Source organism: Coregonus clupeaformis, unplaced genomic scaffold, assembly GCF_020615455.1.
Source record: "Coregonus clupeaformis isolate EN_2021a unplaced genomic scaffold, ASM2061545v1 scaf0171, whole genome shotgun sequence".
NCBI classification, from domain to species: domain Eukaryota; kingdom Metazoa; phylum Chordata; class Actinopteri; order Salmoniformes; family Salmonidae; genus Coregonus; species Coregonus clupeaformis.
This window is the reverse complement of record NW_025533626.1, coordinates 595,246-611,226: the sequence shown is the minus strand read 5'-3', so window position 1 is coordinate 611,226 and position 15,981 is coordinate 595,246. Positions and strand designations below refer to the sequence as shown.

At 47.0% G+C, this 15,981-nt stretch overlaps 1 protein-coding gene across 1 annotated transcript; it reads left to right on the top strand.

Annotated features, from left to right (window-relative positions):
- The first annotated feature begins 9,997 nt into the window (after positions 1-9,997).
- On the top strand, positions 9,998-12,623 carry LOC123481037 (sphingomyelin synthase-related protein 1-like). Its single transcript, XM_045213918.1, has 3 exons — positions 9,998-10,150; positions 11,622-11,772; positions 11,973-12,623. The coding sequence occupies exons 1-3, from the start codon at positions 10,097-10,099 to the stop codon at positions 12,275-12,277; spliced, it is 510 nt and encodes a 169-aa protein (XP_045069853.1). The 5' UTR covers positions 9,998-10,096; the 3' UTR covers positions 12,278-12,623.
- Positions 12,624-15,981: the final 3,358 nt, after the last annotated feature.

The window sequence follows — 15,981 nt, the reverse complement described above, 5'->3', positions numbered from 1 at the left end:
TACTGCTACTGCTACTACTACTGCTGCTGCTGCTTTACATAAATACTTCCATATTATACCGCAATACTACTACTACTATTACTGCTATTTCTACTACTACTACCTCATTCTAAACCACTGCTACTACTACTATACTAATACTACTGCTGTGAACACTACTACTACTACTGCCTACTATTACTACTACTACTACTATACTACTACATATCTGCTACTACTACTCTACTGTTACTGCTACTACTACTACTACTACTCTACTGCTACTACAACTACTACTACTACTACTACTCACTACTCTACTGCTACTATCTACTACTACTGCTGCTGCTGCTACTACTGTACTACACCCTGCCACTCTACTGCTACTACTACTGCTCTACCTGGCTCTCCTCTCCTACTACTTTACTACTACTACTACTACTACTACTACTACTACTACTACTACTACTGCTACCTACTCTACTGCTGCTGTGTACTGCTACTACTACTACTGCTACTGCTACTGCTACTACTACTACTACTACTACTACTACTACTACTGCTACTACTACTACTACTCTACTACTACTACTACTACTACTGCTGATAAACCACTGCGCTCTCATGCTACTCACTGGTGCTGCTACTCTACTCAAATCACTCTACTACTACTACTACTGCTACTACTACTACTACTACTACTGCTATCTGCTACTACTCTGCTACTACTCTGCTCTACTACTGCTCTACTGCTACTACTACTACTACTACTGCTCTACTCTACTATGACTAAGAAACCACTGCCACTACTCTGCTACTACTACTACTGCTACTACTGCTACTGCTACTACTACTCTACTACTACTGCTACCAGTGCTACTACTGCTACTTCTACTACTACTACTGCTACTACTACTGGTTCTACTACTACAACACACTAATACTGCTACTACCTACTACTGCTACTACTACTGCTGCTGCTACTACTACTACTGCTACTACACTACTCTACTACGGGCTACTATTACTACCACTACTACTACTGCTACTAAACCACTGCTACTACTACTGCTGCTGCGATTACTACTGCCCGCTAGTACTACTGCTGCTACTACTACTACTACTGCTGCTTTTGCTACTCTGCCTGTTTACATCGCTGCTACTACTAAACTACTACTGCTGCTGACTACTACTACTACTACTACTACTACTGCTGCTGCTACTACTACTACCAGTGCTACTACTACTACTACTACTACTACTGCTACTGCTAATACTGCTACTACTACTTACCAGTCTGCTACTGCTCTACTACTCTACTCTACTGCTACTGCTGCTACTGCTAATACCACCCTCTACTCCTGCTCTACTACTACTCTCTACTGACTACTACTATTACTACTACTATCGACTACTGCTACTACTACTAACGCTACTACTGCTACTGCCGCTGCTACTACTACTCTGCTACTTTATACTAACCATTTACTCTACTACTACTACTGCTGCTACTACTACTACTACTCTACTGCTACTACTACTACTGCGTACTGCTACTGCTGTTACTACTCTACTACTACTCTGCTGCTACTACTGCTACTACTACTACACTAAAACCACTCTCTCTCTGCTCAGTGCTGCTACTACTGCTCTACTACTACTGCTGCTACTGCTACTCTGCTACTACTACTGCTACTACTGCTGCTGCTGCTGCTACTACTGCTACTACTACTACTACCTACTGCTGCTACTGTTACTCCACTGCTACTACTACTGCTACTACTACTACTTCTCTACTACTACTCTACTCTACTACTCTGTGCTACTACTACTACTACTACTACTACTACTGTCACTACTACTACTACTGCTGCTACTACTGCCTACTGTCTCTGCTACTCTACTACTACTACTACTGCTGTTTACACTGCTACTACTGCTACTGCTACCTACTACACTACCTACACTGCTGCTACTGCTGCTACTGCTACTACTACTACTGCTACTACTATGCCCTCTCTACTGCTACTACTACTACTACTACTACTACTCCTTACTACTGCTACTACTGCTACTCGCTACTGCTACTGCTACTGCTACTACTACTACTACTACTGCTACTACTACTCTGCTACTCGCTACTGCTACTACTGCTACCTACTACTGCTCTACTACTACTCTGCTACTGCTATGCTGCTAACTATCTGCTACTCTACTGCTGCTACTACTGCTACTCTGCTACTACTGCTACTACTACTACTACTACTGCTCTACTCTCACTCTGCTGCTGCTGCTACTCTCTTACCACTGCCTCACTCTACTGCTGTGCTACTCTGCTTACTGCTACTACTACTACTACTACTGCTGCTCTGCTACTACTACTACTATCTCTACTACTGCTACTGCTACTCTGTGCTGCTACTACTACTACTACTACTCTACTGCTACTATACTACTACTAACTGCTACTACTACTACTACTGCCATACTGCTGCTACTACTCTACTACTTCTACTGCTACTACTACTACTACTAATACTGCTGCTACTACTACTACTACTACACTACTACTACTACTACTACTATTACTACTACTGCTACTACTGACTATACCACTGCTACACTCTGCTACTACTAGTGCTACTATCTACTACTACTACTCTACTACTACTACCGTGCTACTACTACTACTACTACTACTACTACTACTACTACTACTACTACTACTACTGCTACTACTACTGGTTCTCTACTCTACAAATAATACTGCTACTACTACTACTGCTACTACTACTACTTGCTACTACTACTCTGCTACTACTACTACTACTACGGCTGCCGCTATTACTACCACTTCTACTACTACTGTGCTAAAACCACTGCTACTTCTGCACTGGCTGCGATACTACTACTGCTGCTAGCTGCTGCTGCTTCTACTACTTCTGCTACTGTTACTACTAGTACTGCTACTTATGACTCCTGCCACTATGCTGCTACTCCCTACTACTACTAGTACTGCTGTTACTACTACTACTGCTACTACTCTACTACTGCTGCTGTACTACTGCTACGTGCTACTATATACTACTCTACTACTACTCTCTACTACTGCTACTCTACTACTGCTACTCTACTACTGCTACTACTCTACTACTGCTACTACTGCTACTACTGCTACTGCTAAAACCCTGCTACTACTCCTGCTACTACTACTACTGCTACGACTACTATTACTACTACTATTACTAACCACTTCTGCCTCTGCTGCTCTACTACTACTGCTGCTACTACTCTCTGTGTGTACCACTCATTCTACTACTACTACTCTCTACTCCTACTACTCTGCACTACTGCTACTACTGCTGCTGCTACTGCTACTCTACTACTCTACTTCTGCTACTACTACTCTCTGACTAAACCACTGCTGCACTACTTTAGCTGCTGCTACTACTACTACTACTACTACTACTACTACTACTACTACTACTGCTCACTGCTGCTGCTACTACCTGCTACTACTACTACTACTACTACCTGCTGACCCACTGCCACTCTGCTGCTACTACTACTACTATTACTACTACTACTACTACTACTACTATGCTCTTACTACTACTACTACTATTACTACTGTTGTCTCTACTACTACTACTACTACTACTGCTGCTGTCTCTACTACTACTACTACTACTACTGCTGCTGATACTCCACTACTACTACTGCTGCTACTACCACTACTACTACCGCTACTTCTACTACTGCCTACTGCTGCTGCTACTGCTACTACTACTACTACTACTACTACTACTGCTACTACTACTACTACTACTACTACTACTACTACTACTACTACTACTATCTACTACTACTACTGCTGGTGCTACTACTACTACTACTAATACTGCTATTACTACTCTACTACTACTACTCTACCTTACTGCTAATACTACTACTCATCACTGCTACTGCTATACTGCTCACTACTACTACTACTACTACTACTACTACTGCTACTACTGCTACTACTACTAATACTACTACTACTACTAATACTATTACTACTACTTCTACTACTACTGATACTGATACTACAATTACTACTACCACTAATACTACTGTGGCGGGGTGTCTCGCTGGTCTGGGCGGGGTGTCTCACTAGTCTGGGCGGGGTGTCTCGCTGGTCTGGGAGAGTGTCTCGCTGGTCTGGGAGAGTGTCTCGCATGTTTGGGGGGGATGTCTCGATGGTCTGGGCGGGGTGTCTCGCTGGTCTGGTCAGGGTGTCTCGCTGGTCTGGGCGGGGTGTCTCGCTGGTCTGGGAGAGTGTCTCGCTGGTCTGGTCAGGGTGTCTCGCTGGTCTGGGCGGGGTGTCTCGCTGGTCTGGGAGAGTGTCTCGCTGGTCTAGGAGAGTGTCTCGCTGGTCTGGGCGGGTGTCTCGCTGGTCTGGGAGGGGTGTCTCGCTGGTCTGGGCGAGGTGTCTCGCGCTGGTCTGGGCGGAGTGTCTCGCTGGTCTGGGCGGGTGTCTCGCTGGTCTGGGCGGGGTGTCTCGCTGGTCTGGGCGGGGTGTCTCGCTGGTCTGGGCGGGGTGTCTCGCTGGTCTGGGAGAGTGTCTCGCTGGTCTGGGAGAGTGTCTCGCATGTCTGGGCGGGGTGTCTCGCTGGTCTGGGCGGGGTGTCTCGCTGGTCTGGGCGGGGTGTCTCGCTGGTCTGGGCGGTGTGTCTCGCTGGTCTGGGAGAGTGTCTCGCTGGTCTGGGCGGGGTGTCTCGCTGGTCTGGGCGGGGTGTCTCGCTGGTCTAGGCGGGGTGTCTGTTGATCTGTTGCTCCTGTGTGAGGTGTTGGGGCTGTGGTTGAGGGCGATGTCCTTTAGGGTCCGGGCGAAGGTGGGCACTGCTGCCCTGTTCGCTGCTCTGGCACCCCAATGGTGGAACAAGCTCCCTCACGACGCCAGGACAGCGGAGTCACTCACCACCTTCCGGAGACACTTGAAACCCCACCTCTTTAAGGAATACCTTGGATAGGATAAAGTAATCATTCTACCCCCCCTTACCTCACCCCACCAAAAAAAAAACATATTGTAAAGTGGTTATCCCACTGGCCATAAGGTGAATGCACCAATTTGTAAGTCGCTCTGGATAAGAGCGTCTGCTAAATGACGTAAATGTAAATGTTGTATTGGTGGACCTGGTCGTAAAGGCTGTTCCAGTCCAGGGTGGAGTGGTGGGCCAGGTAAATATTTGGTTTTGAGGCACAGTCACGGGAAATACTTGCGTTTACCCGCTGTATGGTAGCAGGGTGGACGTTTTTTCGTGGTAGCAGGGTTGAGATAACCATTTGTGCGTTGTGGAAAGTAGAATAAGCTTTTTCAATCATTCCCTTGAGTGCTGTGGCCACACTTTCCTGCTGTGCTCTCAGGTCTTTTGTTCGTGTGTATTATTATGTGGCTGGGTGACCCTTTTTGGTCTTCAGACAGAAGGTGTAGGGCTCGCTGGGAGGTTGACTTTCCGCTTGGGGTTGCTCGTCTGTGGGGTTGTATAATGAGGAGGTCTGGTCTGACACGCTCGGGGTGGGTGTATCTTTCTCAAGAGAGAGCTTATCCTGCTGAAGTCCAGCTAAAACTGTTTGGGGTTGCCCTGTACCATTACTGTTCCAGACTTATACAGGTTGACTTTGGCTGACTCAGAGTCCTCGTTGTCTACTATCCTGAGTTTCCACCCATCGCTAACAACCCCCCCATCTTAACAGAGGGGTAGTGTGTTAATATAGCACTGTGCCAGGGGATGGTCTGTTAATATAGCACTGTGCCAGGGGATGGTCTGTTAATATAGCACTGTGCCAGGGGATGGTCTGTTAATATAGCACTGTGCCATGCCAGGGGATGGTCTGTTAATATAGCACTGTGCCAGGGGATGGTCTGTTAATATAGCACTGTGCCATGCCAGGGGATGGTCTGTTAATATAGCACTGTGCCAGGGGATGGTCTGTTAATATAGCACTGTGCCAGGGGATGGTCTGTTAATATAGCACTGTGCCATGCCAGGGGATGGTCTGTTAATATAGCACTGTGCCAGGGGATGGTCTGTTAATATAGCACTGTGCCATGGGATGGTCTGTTAATATAGCACTGTGCCAGGGGATGGTCTGTTAATATAGCACTGTGCCAGGGGATGGTCTGTTAATATAGCACTGTGCCATGCCAGGGGATGGTCTGTTAATATAGCACTGTGCCAGGGGATGGTCTGTTAATATTGCACTGTGCCAGGGGATGGTCTGTTAATATAGCACTGTGCCAGGGGATGGTCTGTTAATATAGCACTGTGCCATGCCAGGGATGGTCTGTTAATATAGCACTGTGCCAGGGGATGGTCTGTTAATATAGCACTGTGCCATGCCATGGGATGGTCTGTTAATATAGCACTGTGCCAGGGGATGGTCTGTTAATATAGCACTGTGCCAGGGGATGGTCTGTTAATATAGCACTGTGCCAGGGGATGGTCTGTTAATATAGCACTGTGCCATGCCAGGGGATGGTGTGTTAATATAGCACTGTGCCATGGGATGGTCTGTTAATATAGCACTGTGCCATGCCAGGGGATGGTCTGTTAATATAGCACTGTGCCAGGGGATGGTCTGTTAATATAGCACTGTGCCATGCCAGGGGATGGTCTGTTAATATAGCACTGTGCCAGGGGATGGTCTGATAATATAGCACTGTGCCATGCCAGGGGATGGTCTGTTAACATAGCACTGTGCCAGGGGATGGTCTGTTAATATAGCACTGTGCCAGGGGATGGTCTGTTAATATAGCACTGTGCCAGGGGATGGTGTGTTAATATAGCACTGTGCCATGCCAGGGGATGGTCTGTTAATATAGCACTGTGCCAGGGGATGGTCTGTTAATATAGCACTGTGCCAGGGGATGGTGTGTTAATATAGCACTGTGCCATGCCAGGGGATGGTCTGTTAATATAGCACTGTGCCAGGGGATGGTCTGTTAATATAGCACTGTGCCAGGGGATGGTCTGTTAATATAGCACTGTGCCAGGGGATGGTCTGTTAATATAGCACTGTGCCATGCCAGGGGATGGTCTGTTAATATAGCACTGTGCCAGGGGATGGTCTGTTAATATAGCACTGTGCCAGGGGATGGTCTGTTAATATAGCACTGTGCCAGGGGATGGTCTGTTAATATAGCACTGTGCCATGCCAGGAGATGGTCTGTTAATATAGCACTGTGCCATGGGATGGTCTGTTAATATAGCACTGTGCCAGGGGATGGTCTGTTAATATAGCACTGTGCCAGGGGATGGTCTGTTAATATAGCACTGTGCCATGGGATGGTCTGTTAATATAGCACTGTGCATGGGGATGGTCTGTTAATATAGCACTGTGCCAGGGGATGGTGTGTTAATATAGCACTGTGCCAGGGGATGGTCTGTTAATATAGCACTGTGCCAGGGGATGGTCTGTTAATATAGCACTGTGCCATGCCAGGGGATGGTCTGTTAATATAGCACTGTGCCAGGGGATGGTTGTCACGATCGCTTAAGGAGGAGGACCAAGGCGCAGCGTTGCGGGTGAACATATTTATATTTATTGACTAGATCACACGATCAAAACAAAGAACGAAACGTGAAGTCCTTCGATACACAAACCAAAAGGAACAAGAAACCACAAAACACAAAGTGCAAGACAAACAGTTAAATATGGCTCCCAATCAGAGACACCCAGCTGACACTCGTTGCCTCTGATTGGGAGTCACTCAGACCAACATAGAAAATTAAACATAGACTTACACACCCTGGCTCAACCTAACATAGTCCCCAGAGCCAGGCGTGACAGTACTCCCAAAGGCGCGGACTCCGGCCGCGCCAAATAACTTCACAACAGGAGGGACCGGTTGGGCACTCCGCCTCGAGCGGCGGATCCGGCTCGGACACGACCCAGGCACGGGTTGTGCTGGACTGACGACGACACCCCTGGCCGATGCGTGGAGGAGGAACGGGCGGACCGGGCTGGCGGGCGCACCCTCGACGTGCGGGGGAGCAGGAATGAGCCGGACCGGGCTGACGACGCTAGCACCACTGACCCGGTGCGGGAGCTTGAGCCGGGCCGGACCGGGCTGGCGTGCCGCGCACCAGAGACTTGGTGCGGAGAGCAGAACGGGCCGTGCCGACTGACGACGCACACCACTGGCTTGTGCGGGAAGCTTGGATGGGCCGGACTGGGCTGGCGACGCGCACCAGCAGACTTGGTGCGGAGAGCAGGAACGGGCCGTGCCGGACTGACGACGACACCACTGGCTGGTGCGGGGAGCTTGGACGGCCGGACCGGGCTGGCGACGCCGCACCACAGACTTTGCTGCGGAGAGCAGAACGGGCCGTGCCGGACTGGACGACGCACACCACTGGCTGTGCGGGAAGCTTGGATGGGCCGGACTGGGCTGGCGACGCGCACCACAGACTTGGTGCGGAGAGCAGGAACGGGCCGGGCTGGGCTGTCGACACACACCGTGGGGTTTGGTGCGGGAGCAGGAATAGACCGGACCGTACTGGGGACACACACCACTGGCTCTACACCGGATCTGGAGCGGCCGGACCGGACTGGCAACACACGCCAGTACCTCTCGCCGTGCCTCTACACCTTCCATCCCCTCTTCTACCAGTGGCCCCCGTAACCTGGCGGCCTCCTCTGCAACCCCGCTGGACCACTCCATAGCGGCCTCCTGCTGCCCCGACGTCGTGAGCCCCCCCCTAAAAATTTTCTGGGGGTCTCTCCTCCCCGTGGACCAGGCCTCCAACATTCTCGCCCACCTCTCGCTCCTCTGTCTCCAACCCTCGTCACTCAGCTCCTCAATGGGCTTGACCCAGTCGAAGCTGCCACGGAGATCTATTAGCGATGGCTCCTGGACACGCTGCTTGGTCTGGTCTTGGTGGTTTCTTCTGTCACGATCAAGCAAGGAGGAGGACCAAGGCGCAGCGTTATGGTGAACATATTTATATTTATTGACTAGATCACTACGATCAAAACAAAGAACGAAACGTGAAGTCCTTCGATACACAAACCAAAAGGAACAAGAAACCACAAAACACAAAGTGCAAGACAAACAGTTAAATATGGCTCCCAATCAGAGACACCCAGCTGACACTCGTTGCCTCTGATTGGGAGTCACTCAGACCAACATAGAAAATTAAACATAGACTTACACACCCTGGCTCAACCTAACATAGTCCCCAGAGCCAGGGCGTGACAATGGTCTGTTAATATAGCACTGTGCCAGGGGATGGTCTGTTAATATAGCACTGTGCCATGCCAGGGGATGGTCTGTTAATATAGCACTGTGCCATTCCAGGGGATGGTCTGTTAATATAGCACTGTGCCATGGGATGGTCTGTTAATATAGCACTGTGCCAGCGGATGGTGTGTTAATATAGCACTGTGCCAGGGGATGGTCTGTTAATATAGCACTGTGCCAGGGGATGGTCTGTTAATATAGCACTGTGCCAGGGGATGGTCTGTTAATATAGCACTGTGCCAGGGGATGGTCTGTTAATATAGCACTGTGCCATGCCAGGGGATGGTCTGTTAATATAGCACTGTGCCAGGGGATGGTGTGTTAATATAGCACTGTGCCAGGGGATGGTGTGTTAATATAGCACTGTGCCAGGGGATGGTCTGTTAATATAGCACTGTGCCAGGGGATGGTCTGTTAATATAGCACTGTGCCAGGGGATGGTCTGTTAATATAGCACTGTGCCATGCCATGGGATGGTCTGTTAATATAGCACTGCACCATGCCAGGGGATGGTCTGTTAATATAGCACTGTGCCAGGGGATGGTCTGTTAATATAGCACTGTGCCATGCCAGGGGATGGTGTGTTAATATATCATATTGAGGTGTCTGTCTCTCTCTAGGTCTAATATTGTCTCTCTCTCTCTAGGTCTATCATATTGAGGTGTCTGTCTCTCTCTAGGTCTAATATTGTCTCTCTCTCTCTAGGTCTATCATATTGAGGTGTCTGTCTCTCTCTAGGTCTAATATTGTCTCTCTCTCTCTAGGTCTATCATATTGAGGCGTCTGTGTTCTCTGATTGGAACAGTGTTTCTGCTGCGTTGCGTCACCATGTTTGTTACCTCCCTCTCTGTACCTGGACAACACCTGCAGTGCTCCAGTAAGGTGGGGGACACACTACCTGGTGATTGGTTGATTAAAGGACAGAGTCTGATGATTGGTTGATTAAAGGGCAGAGTCTGGTGACTGGTTGATTAAAGGACAGAGTCTGGTGACTGGTTGATTAAAGGACAGAGTCTGGTGACTGGTTGATTAAAGGACAGAGTCTGGTGATTGGTTGATTAAAGGACAGAATCTGGTGACTGGTTGATTAAAGGACAGAGTCTGATCACTGGTTGATTAAAGGACAGAGTCTGGTGACTGGTTGATTAAAGGGCAGAGTCTGATGACTGGTTGATTAAAGGACAGAGTCTGGTGACTGGTTGATTAAAGGACAGAGTCTGGTGACTGGTTGATTAAAGGGCAGAGTCTGGTGACTGGTTGATTAAAGGGCAGAGTCTGGTGACTGGTTGATTAAAGGACAGAGTCTGGTGACTGGTTGATTAAAGGACAGAGTCTGGTGACTGGTTGATTAAAGGACAGAGTCTGGTGACTGGTTGATTAAAGGACAGAGTCTGGTGACTGGTTGATTAAAGGACAGAGTCTGGTGACTGGTTGATTAAAGGACAGAGTCTGATGACTGGTTGATTAAAGGACAGAGTCTGGTGACTGGTTGATTAAAGGACAGAGTATGGTGACTGGTTGATTAAAGGACAGAGTCTGGTGACTGGTTGATTAAAGGACAGAGTCTGGTGACTGGTTGATTAAAGGGCAGAGTCTGGTGACTGGTTGATTAAAGGGACAGAGTCTGGTGACTGGTTGATTAAAGGACAGAGTCTGGTGACTGGTTGATTAAAGGACAGAGTCTGGTGACTGGTTGATTAAAGGACAGAGTCTGGTGACTGGTTGATTAAAGGACAGAGTCTGGTGACTGGTTGATTAAAGGACAGAGTCTGGTGACTGGTTGATTAAAGGACAGAGTCTGATGACTGGTTGATTAAAGGACAGAGTCTGGTGACTGGTTGATTAAAGGACAGAGTATGGTGACTGGTTGATTAAAGGGCAGAGTCTGGTGACTGGTTGATTAAAGGGCAGAGTCTGGTGACTGGTTGATTAAAGGGCAGAGTCTGGTTACTGGTTGATTAAAGGACAGAGTCTGGTGACTGGTTGATTAAAGGACAGAGTCTGGTGACTGGTTGATTAAAGGACAGAGTCTGGTGACTGGTTGATTAAAGGGCAGAGTCTGATGACTGGTTGATTAAAGGGCAGAGTCTGGTGACTGGTTGATTAAAGGACAGAGTCTGATGACTGGTTGATTAAAGGACAGAGTCTGGTGACTGGTTGATTAAAGGACAGAGTCTGGTGACTGGTTGATTAAAGGACAGAGTCTGGTGACTGGTTGATTAAAGGACAGAGTCTGGTGACTGGTTGATTAAAGGACACACTGTTCAGATCATTGCTAACTCTTTTTGTGTGTGTGTGTGTGTGTGTGTGTGTGTGTCTGTGTGTGTGTGTGTGTGTGTGTGTGTGTGTGTAGATGTATGGTGATATGTGGTCTAAGGTCCAGAGGGTGTTAGCTATATGGAGTGGCTTTGGGATGACGCTGAATGGAGTGGATACCTGTGGAGATTACATGTTCTCTGGTCACACTGTGGTGCTCACCATGCTCAACTTCTTCATCACAGAGTGTGAGTCATACTGTGTGTGTGTGTGTGTGTGTGTGTGTGTGTGTGTGTGTGTGTGTGTGTGTGTGTGTGTGTGTGTGTGTGTGTGTGTGTGACAAAAACATTTGTCACAAAGTGCTGAACAACATCGTGACCTACTAGAGGTCAGATAGTAATATTACAATGTCTGATTCTATACTGTATATCATGGATATTTCCCATAGATACTCCTCGTAGCTGGCACCTGATCCATACCATCTCCTGGGTTCTGAATCTGTTTGGCATCTTCTTCATCCTGGCGGCTCATGAGCACTACTCCATCGATGTGTTCATAGCCTTCTACATCACCACCAGACTCTTCCTCTACTATCACACTCTGGCCAATACCAGGGCTTTCCAACACAGCCGCCGCGCTCGGATTTGGTTCCCCATGTTCTCCTTCTTCGAATGTAACGTCAACGGCCCTGTTCATAACCAGTACAACTGGCCCTTCAGTGGGCCCGCCTGTATGAAGACACTCATTGGATAACGCACAGTGTAGGGTTAGCCTTTAGCTAGTGTCAGGGTTCCATTGGCCAGATTTTAACTCCAACCTGGGGAATGAAGTATGTTCTAGAATCTAAATAATTACTTATTGTACTTTCAGTATTCTACAGATAATGTATCGATAGCAGTAGATACTGAGCTATTTATAATGTATGTTGTTTATTGATGAGTTGTTTAAATCAGTTAGTTGTGTGTTAGGGTATGTAACTGTCCATATGTAATCTATGGGAATCTGTGCTTCATTCACATCATGTATGTACACTGAGTGTACAAAACATTAGGAGTCTTTCCATGACATAGACTGACCAGGTGAAAGCTATAATCCCTTATTGATGTCACTTATTAAATCCACTTCAATCAGTGTAGATGAAGGGGAGGAGACAGGTTAAAGAAGGATTTTTTAAGCCTTGAGACAACTGAGACATGGATTGTGTATGTGTGCCATTCAGAGGGTAAATGGGCAAGACAAAATATTTAAGTGCCTTTGAACAGGGTATGGTAGTAAATGCCAGGCACAACGGTTTGAGTGTGTCAAGAACTGCAACGCTGCTGGGTTTTTCACGCTCAACAGTTCTACCACCCAAAGAACATCCAGCCAATGGGTCATTGATGAAAGAGGACAAAGGAGGCTGGCACGAATTGTGCAGAGCAACAGACGGGCTACAGTTAGCCGACTGCCAGTCCAGTACAACACTGGTGCCCAAAGACCCATAAAATAATGCACAACTCGTCGTACCTTCACACGACCTTACAGAGTTCCACTTCTTTCAGCAAAAAACTAAAAACTGAGGTTGCAGTGGGCTAAGGAACGAAAACGCTGGACACTGGAGAATTGGAAAAACATTGGCTGGTCTGATGAATCCCACTTCCTGCTGTTTCACGCTGATGGGAGGACTAGGGTATGGAGAAAACCACATGAGGACATGCATCCATCATGCCAACATTGCAGCTTTGTGGTGTGATGGTGTGGGGTGTGTTTTCATGGCACACATTGGACCCCTTGATAAATGTGGAGCAATGTTTGAATGTCCCAGGATATCTGAACATCATTGCCAATCAGGTGCATCCCTTCATGGCATCATTAATATATTGGTCATTTAGCAGACGCTCTTATCCAGAGCGACTTACAGGAGCAATTAGGGTTAAGTGCCTTGCTCAAGGGCACATCGACAGGTTTTTCACCTAGTCGGCTCGGGGATTAGAACCAGCGACCTTTCGGTTACTGGCACAACGCTCTTAACCACTAAGCTACCTGCCGCCCGGCAGCATTGTATCCATCTGCAAATTGTTTTTTTTCAGCAGGATAGAGCACATTTTTTCAGCCCCATGCCACAAGGCTAGGATTGTCAAGGAATGGTTCCACAAACATGACAGTGAATTCAGCTTACTGCAGTGGCCTGCCCAGTCGCCAGATGTCAATCCAATTGAGCATCTGTGGGATGAGATGGAACGAGCTATTCAGAGTAGAGATCCACCACCAGCCAACTTGACAACTGTGGGAAGCATTGGAGACAACATGGGCCAGCATCCCTGTGGAGTGCTTCCGACACCTTATAAAGTCCATGCCCCAACAAATTGTGGCTGTTCTGAGGGCATAAGTGGGTGCAACTCAATATTGAGAAGGTTTTCCTAATGTTTTGTACACTCAGTGTATGTTTTGGTTCATTTATTGATACTTGTTTTGTTGTTGATTAATCGTTTTTTTGCAATACAGAAATGGTTTTACTTCTAGCGGGGCATAAGAAGGGTTAGAACCATTAGACATTTACAACAGAAGCACAACCTAAGTAATCCATATCCTATTTACAATGCTGTTCTGTTGTTCTATTGGACACTAGATCCTGTTCTGTTGTTCTATTGGACACTAGATCCTGTTCTGTTGTTCTATTGGACAGTAGATCCTGTTCTGTTGTTCTATTGGACAGTAGATCCTGTTCTGTTGTTCTATTGGACAGTAGATATTGTTCTGTTGTTCTATTGGACACTAGATCCTGTCCTGTTGTTCTATTGGACAGTAGATCCTGTTCTGTTGTTCTATTGGACAGTAGATCCTGTTCTGTTGTTCTATTGGACAGAACAGGATCTAAAATGTAAATGTAAATGTAGATATTGTTCTGTTGTTCTATTGGACACTAGATCCTGTCCTGTTGTTCTATTGGACAGTAGATCCTGTTCTGTTGTTCTATTGGACACTAGATCCTGTCCTGTTGTTCTATTGGACAGTAGATGCTGTTCTATTGGAGAATAGAATCCAGCTGTGATCATGCTGGTATGCTCTGATTAATCAGTTGTGAATAAATGTTTTTTAACTAAAAACGGTGTGTGTCTTGCTGGTGAGTGAGTGAATGTGTATGCATAGCTATTTATGTGTTTCTACCCCTCTTGTAAATACAAACACTTTCTCAGATGTGCAAAAGTTCATCAGTCAAAACAGCCTTCCGTATTTGCATCATATTTACTGTTCCAGCTCTGCCTCAGAGATTGATAGATATAAGAATTATGGGGAAATTCACTATATATACAGTGAGGGAAAAAAATATTTGATCCCCTGCTGATTTTGTACGTTTGCCCACTGTCAAAGAAATGATCAGTCTATAATTTTAATGGTAGGTTTATTTGAACAGTGAGAGACAGAATAACAACAAAAAAATCCAGAAAAACGCATGTCAAAAATGTTATAAAATGATTTGCATTTTAATGAGGGAAATAAGTATTTGACCCCTCTGCAAAACATGACTTAGTACTTGGTGGCAAAATCCTTGTTGGCAATCACAGAGGTCAGATGTTTCTTGTAGTTGGCCACCAGGTTTGCACACATCTCAGGAGGGATTTTGTCCCACTCCTCTTTGCAGATCTTCTCCAAGTCATTAAGGTTTCGAGGCTGACGTTTGGCAACTCGAACCTTCAGCTCCCTCCACAGATTTTCTATGGGATTAAGGTCTGGAGACTGGCTAGGCCACTCCAGGACCTTAATGTGCTTCTTCTTGAGCCACTGCTTTGTTGCCTTGGCCGTGTGTTTTGGGTCATTGTCATGCTGGAATACCCATCCACAACCCATTTTCAATGCCCTGGCTGACGGAAGGAGGTTCTCACCCAAGATTTGACGGTACATGGCCCGTCCATCGTCCCTTTGATGCGGTGAAGTTGTCCTGTCCCCTTAGCAGAAAAACACCCCCAAAGCATAATTTTTCCACCTCCATGTTTGACGGTGGGGATGGTGTTCTTGGGGTCATGGGCAGCATTCCTCCTCCTCCAAACACGGCGAGTTGAGTTGATGCCAAAGAGCTCCATTTTGGTCTCATCTGACCACAACAATTTCACCCAGTTCTCCTCTGAATCATTCAGATGTTCATTGGCAAACTTCAGACGGGCATGTATATGTGCTTTCTTGAGCAGGGGGACCTTGCGGGCGCTGCAGGATTTCAGTCCTTCACGGCGTAGTGTGTTACCAATTGTTTTCTTGGTGACTATGGTCCCAGCTGCCTTGAGATCATTGACAAGATCCTCCCGTGTAGTTCTGGGCTGATTCCTCACCGTTCTCATGATCATTGCAACTCTACGAGGTGAGAACTTGCTTGGAGCCCCAGGCCGAGGGAGATTGACAGGTCTTTTGTGTTTCTTCCATTTGCGAATAATCGCACCAACTGTTGTCACCTTAAAATAAAAAAAAATAAAATATGCCATTTA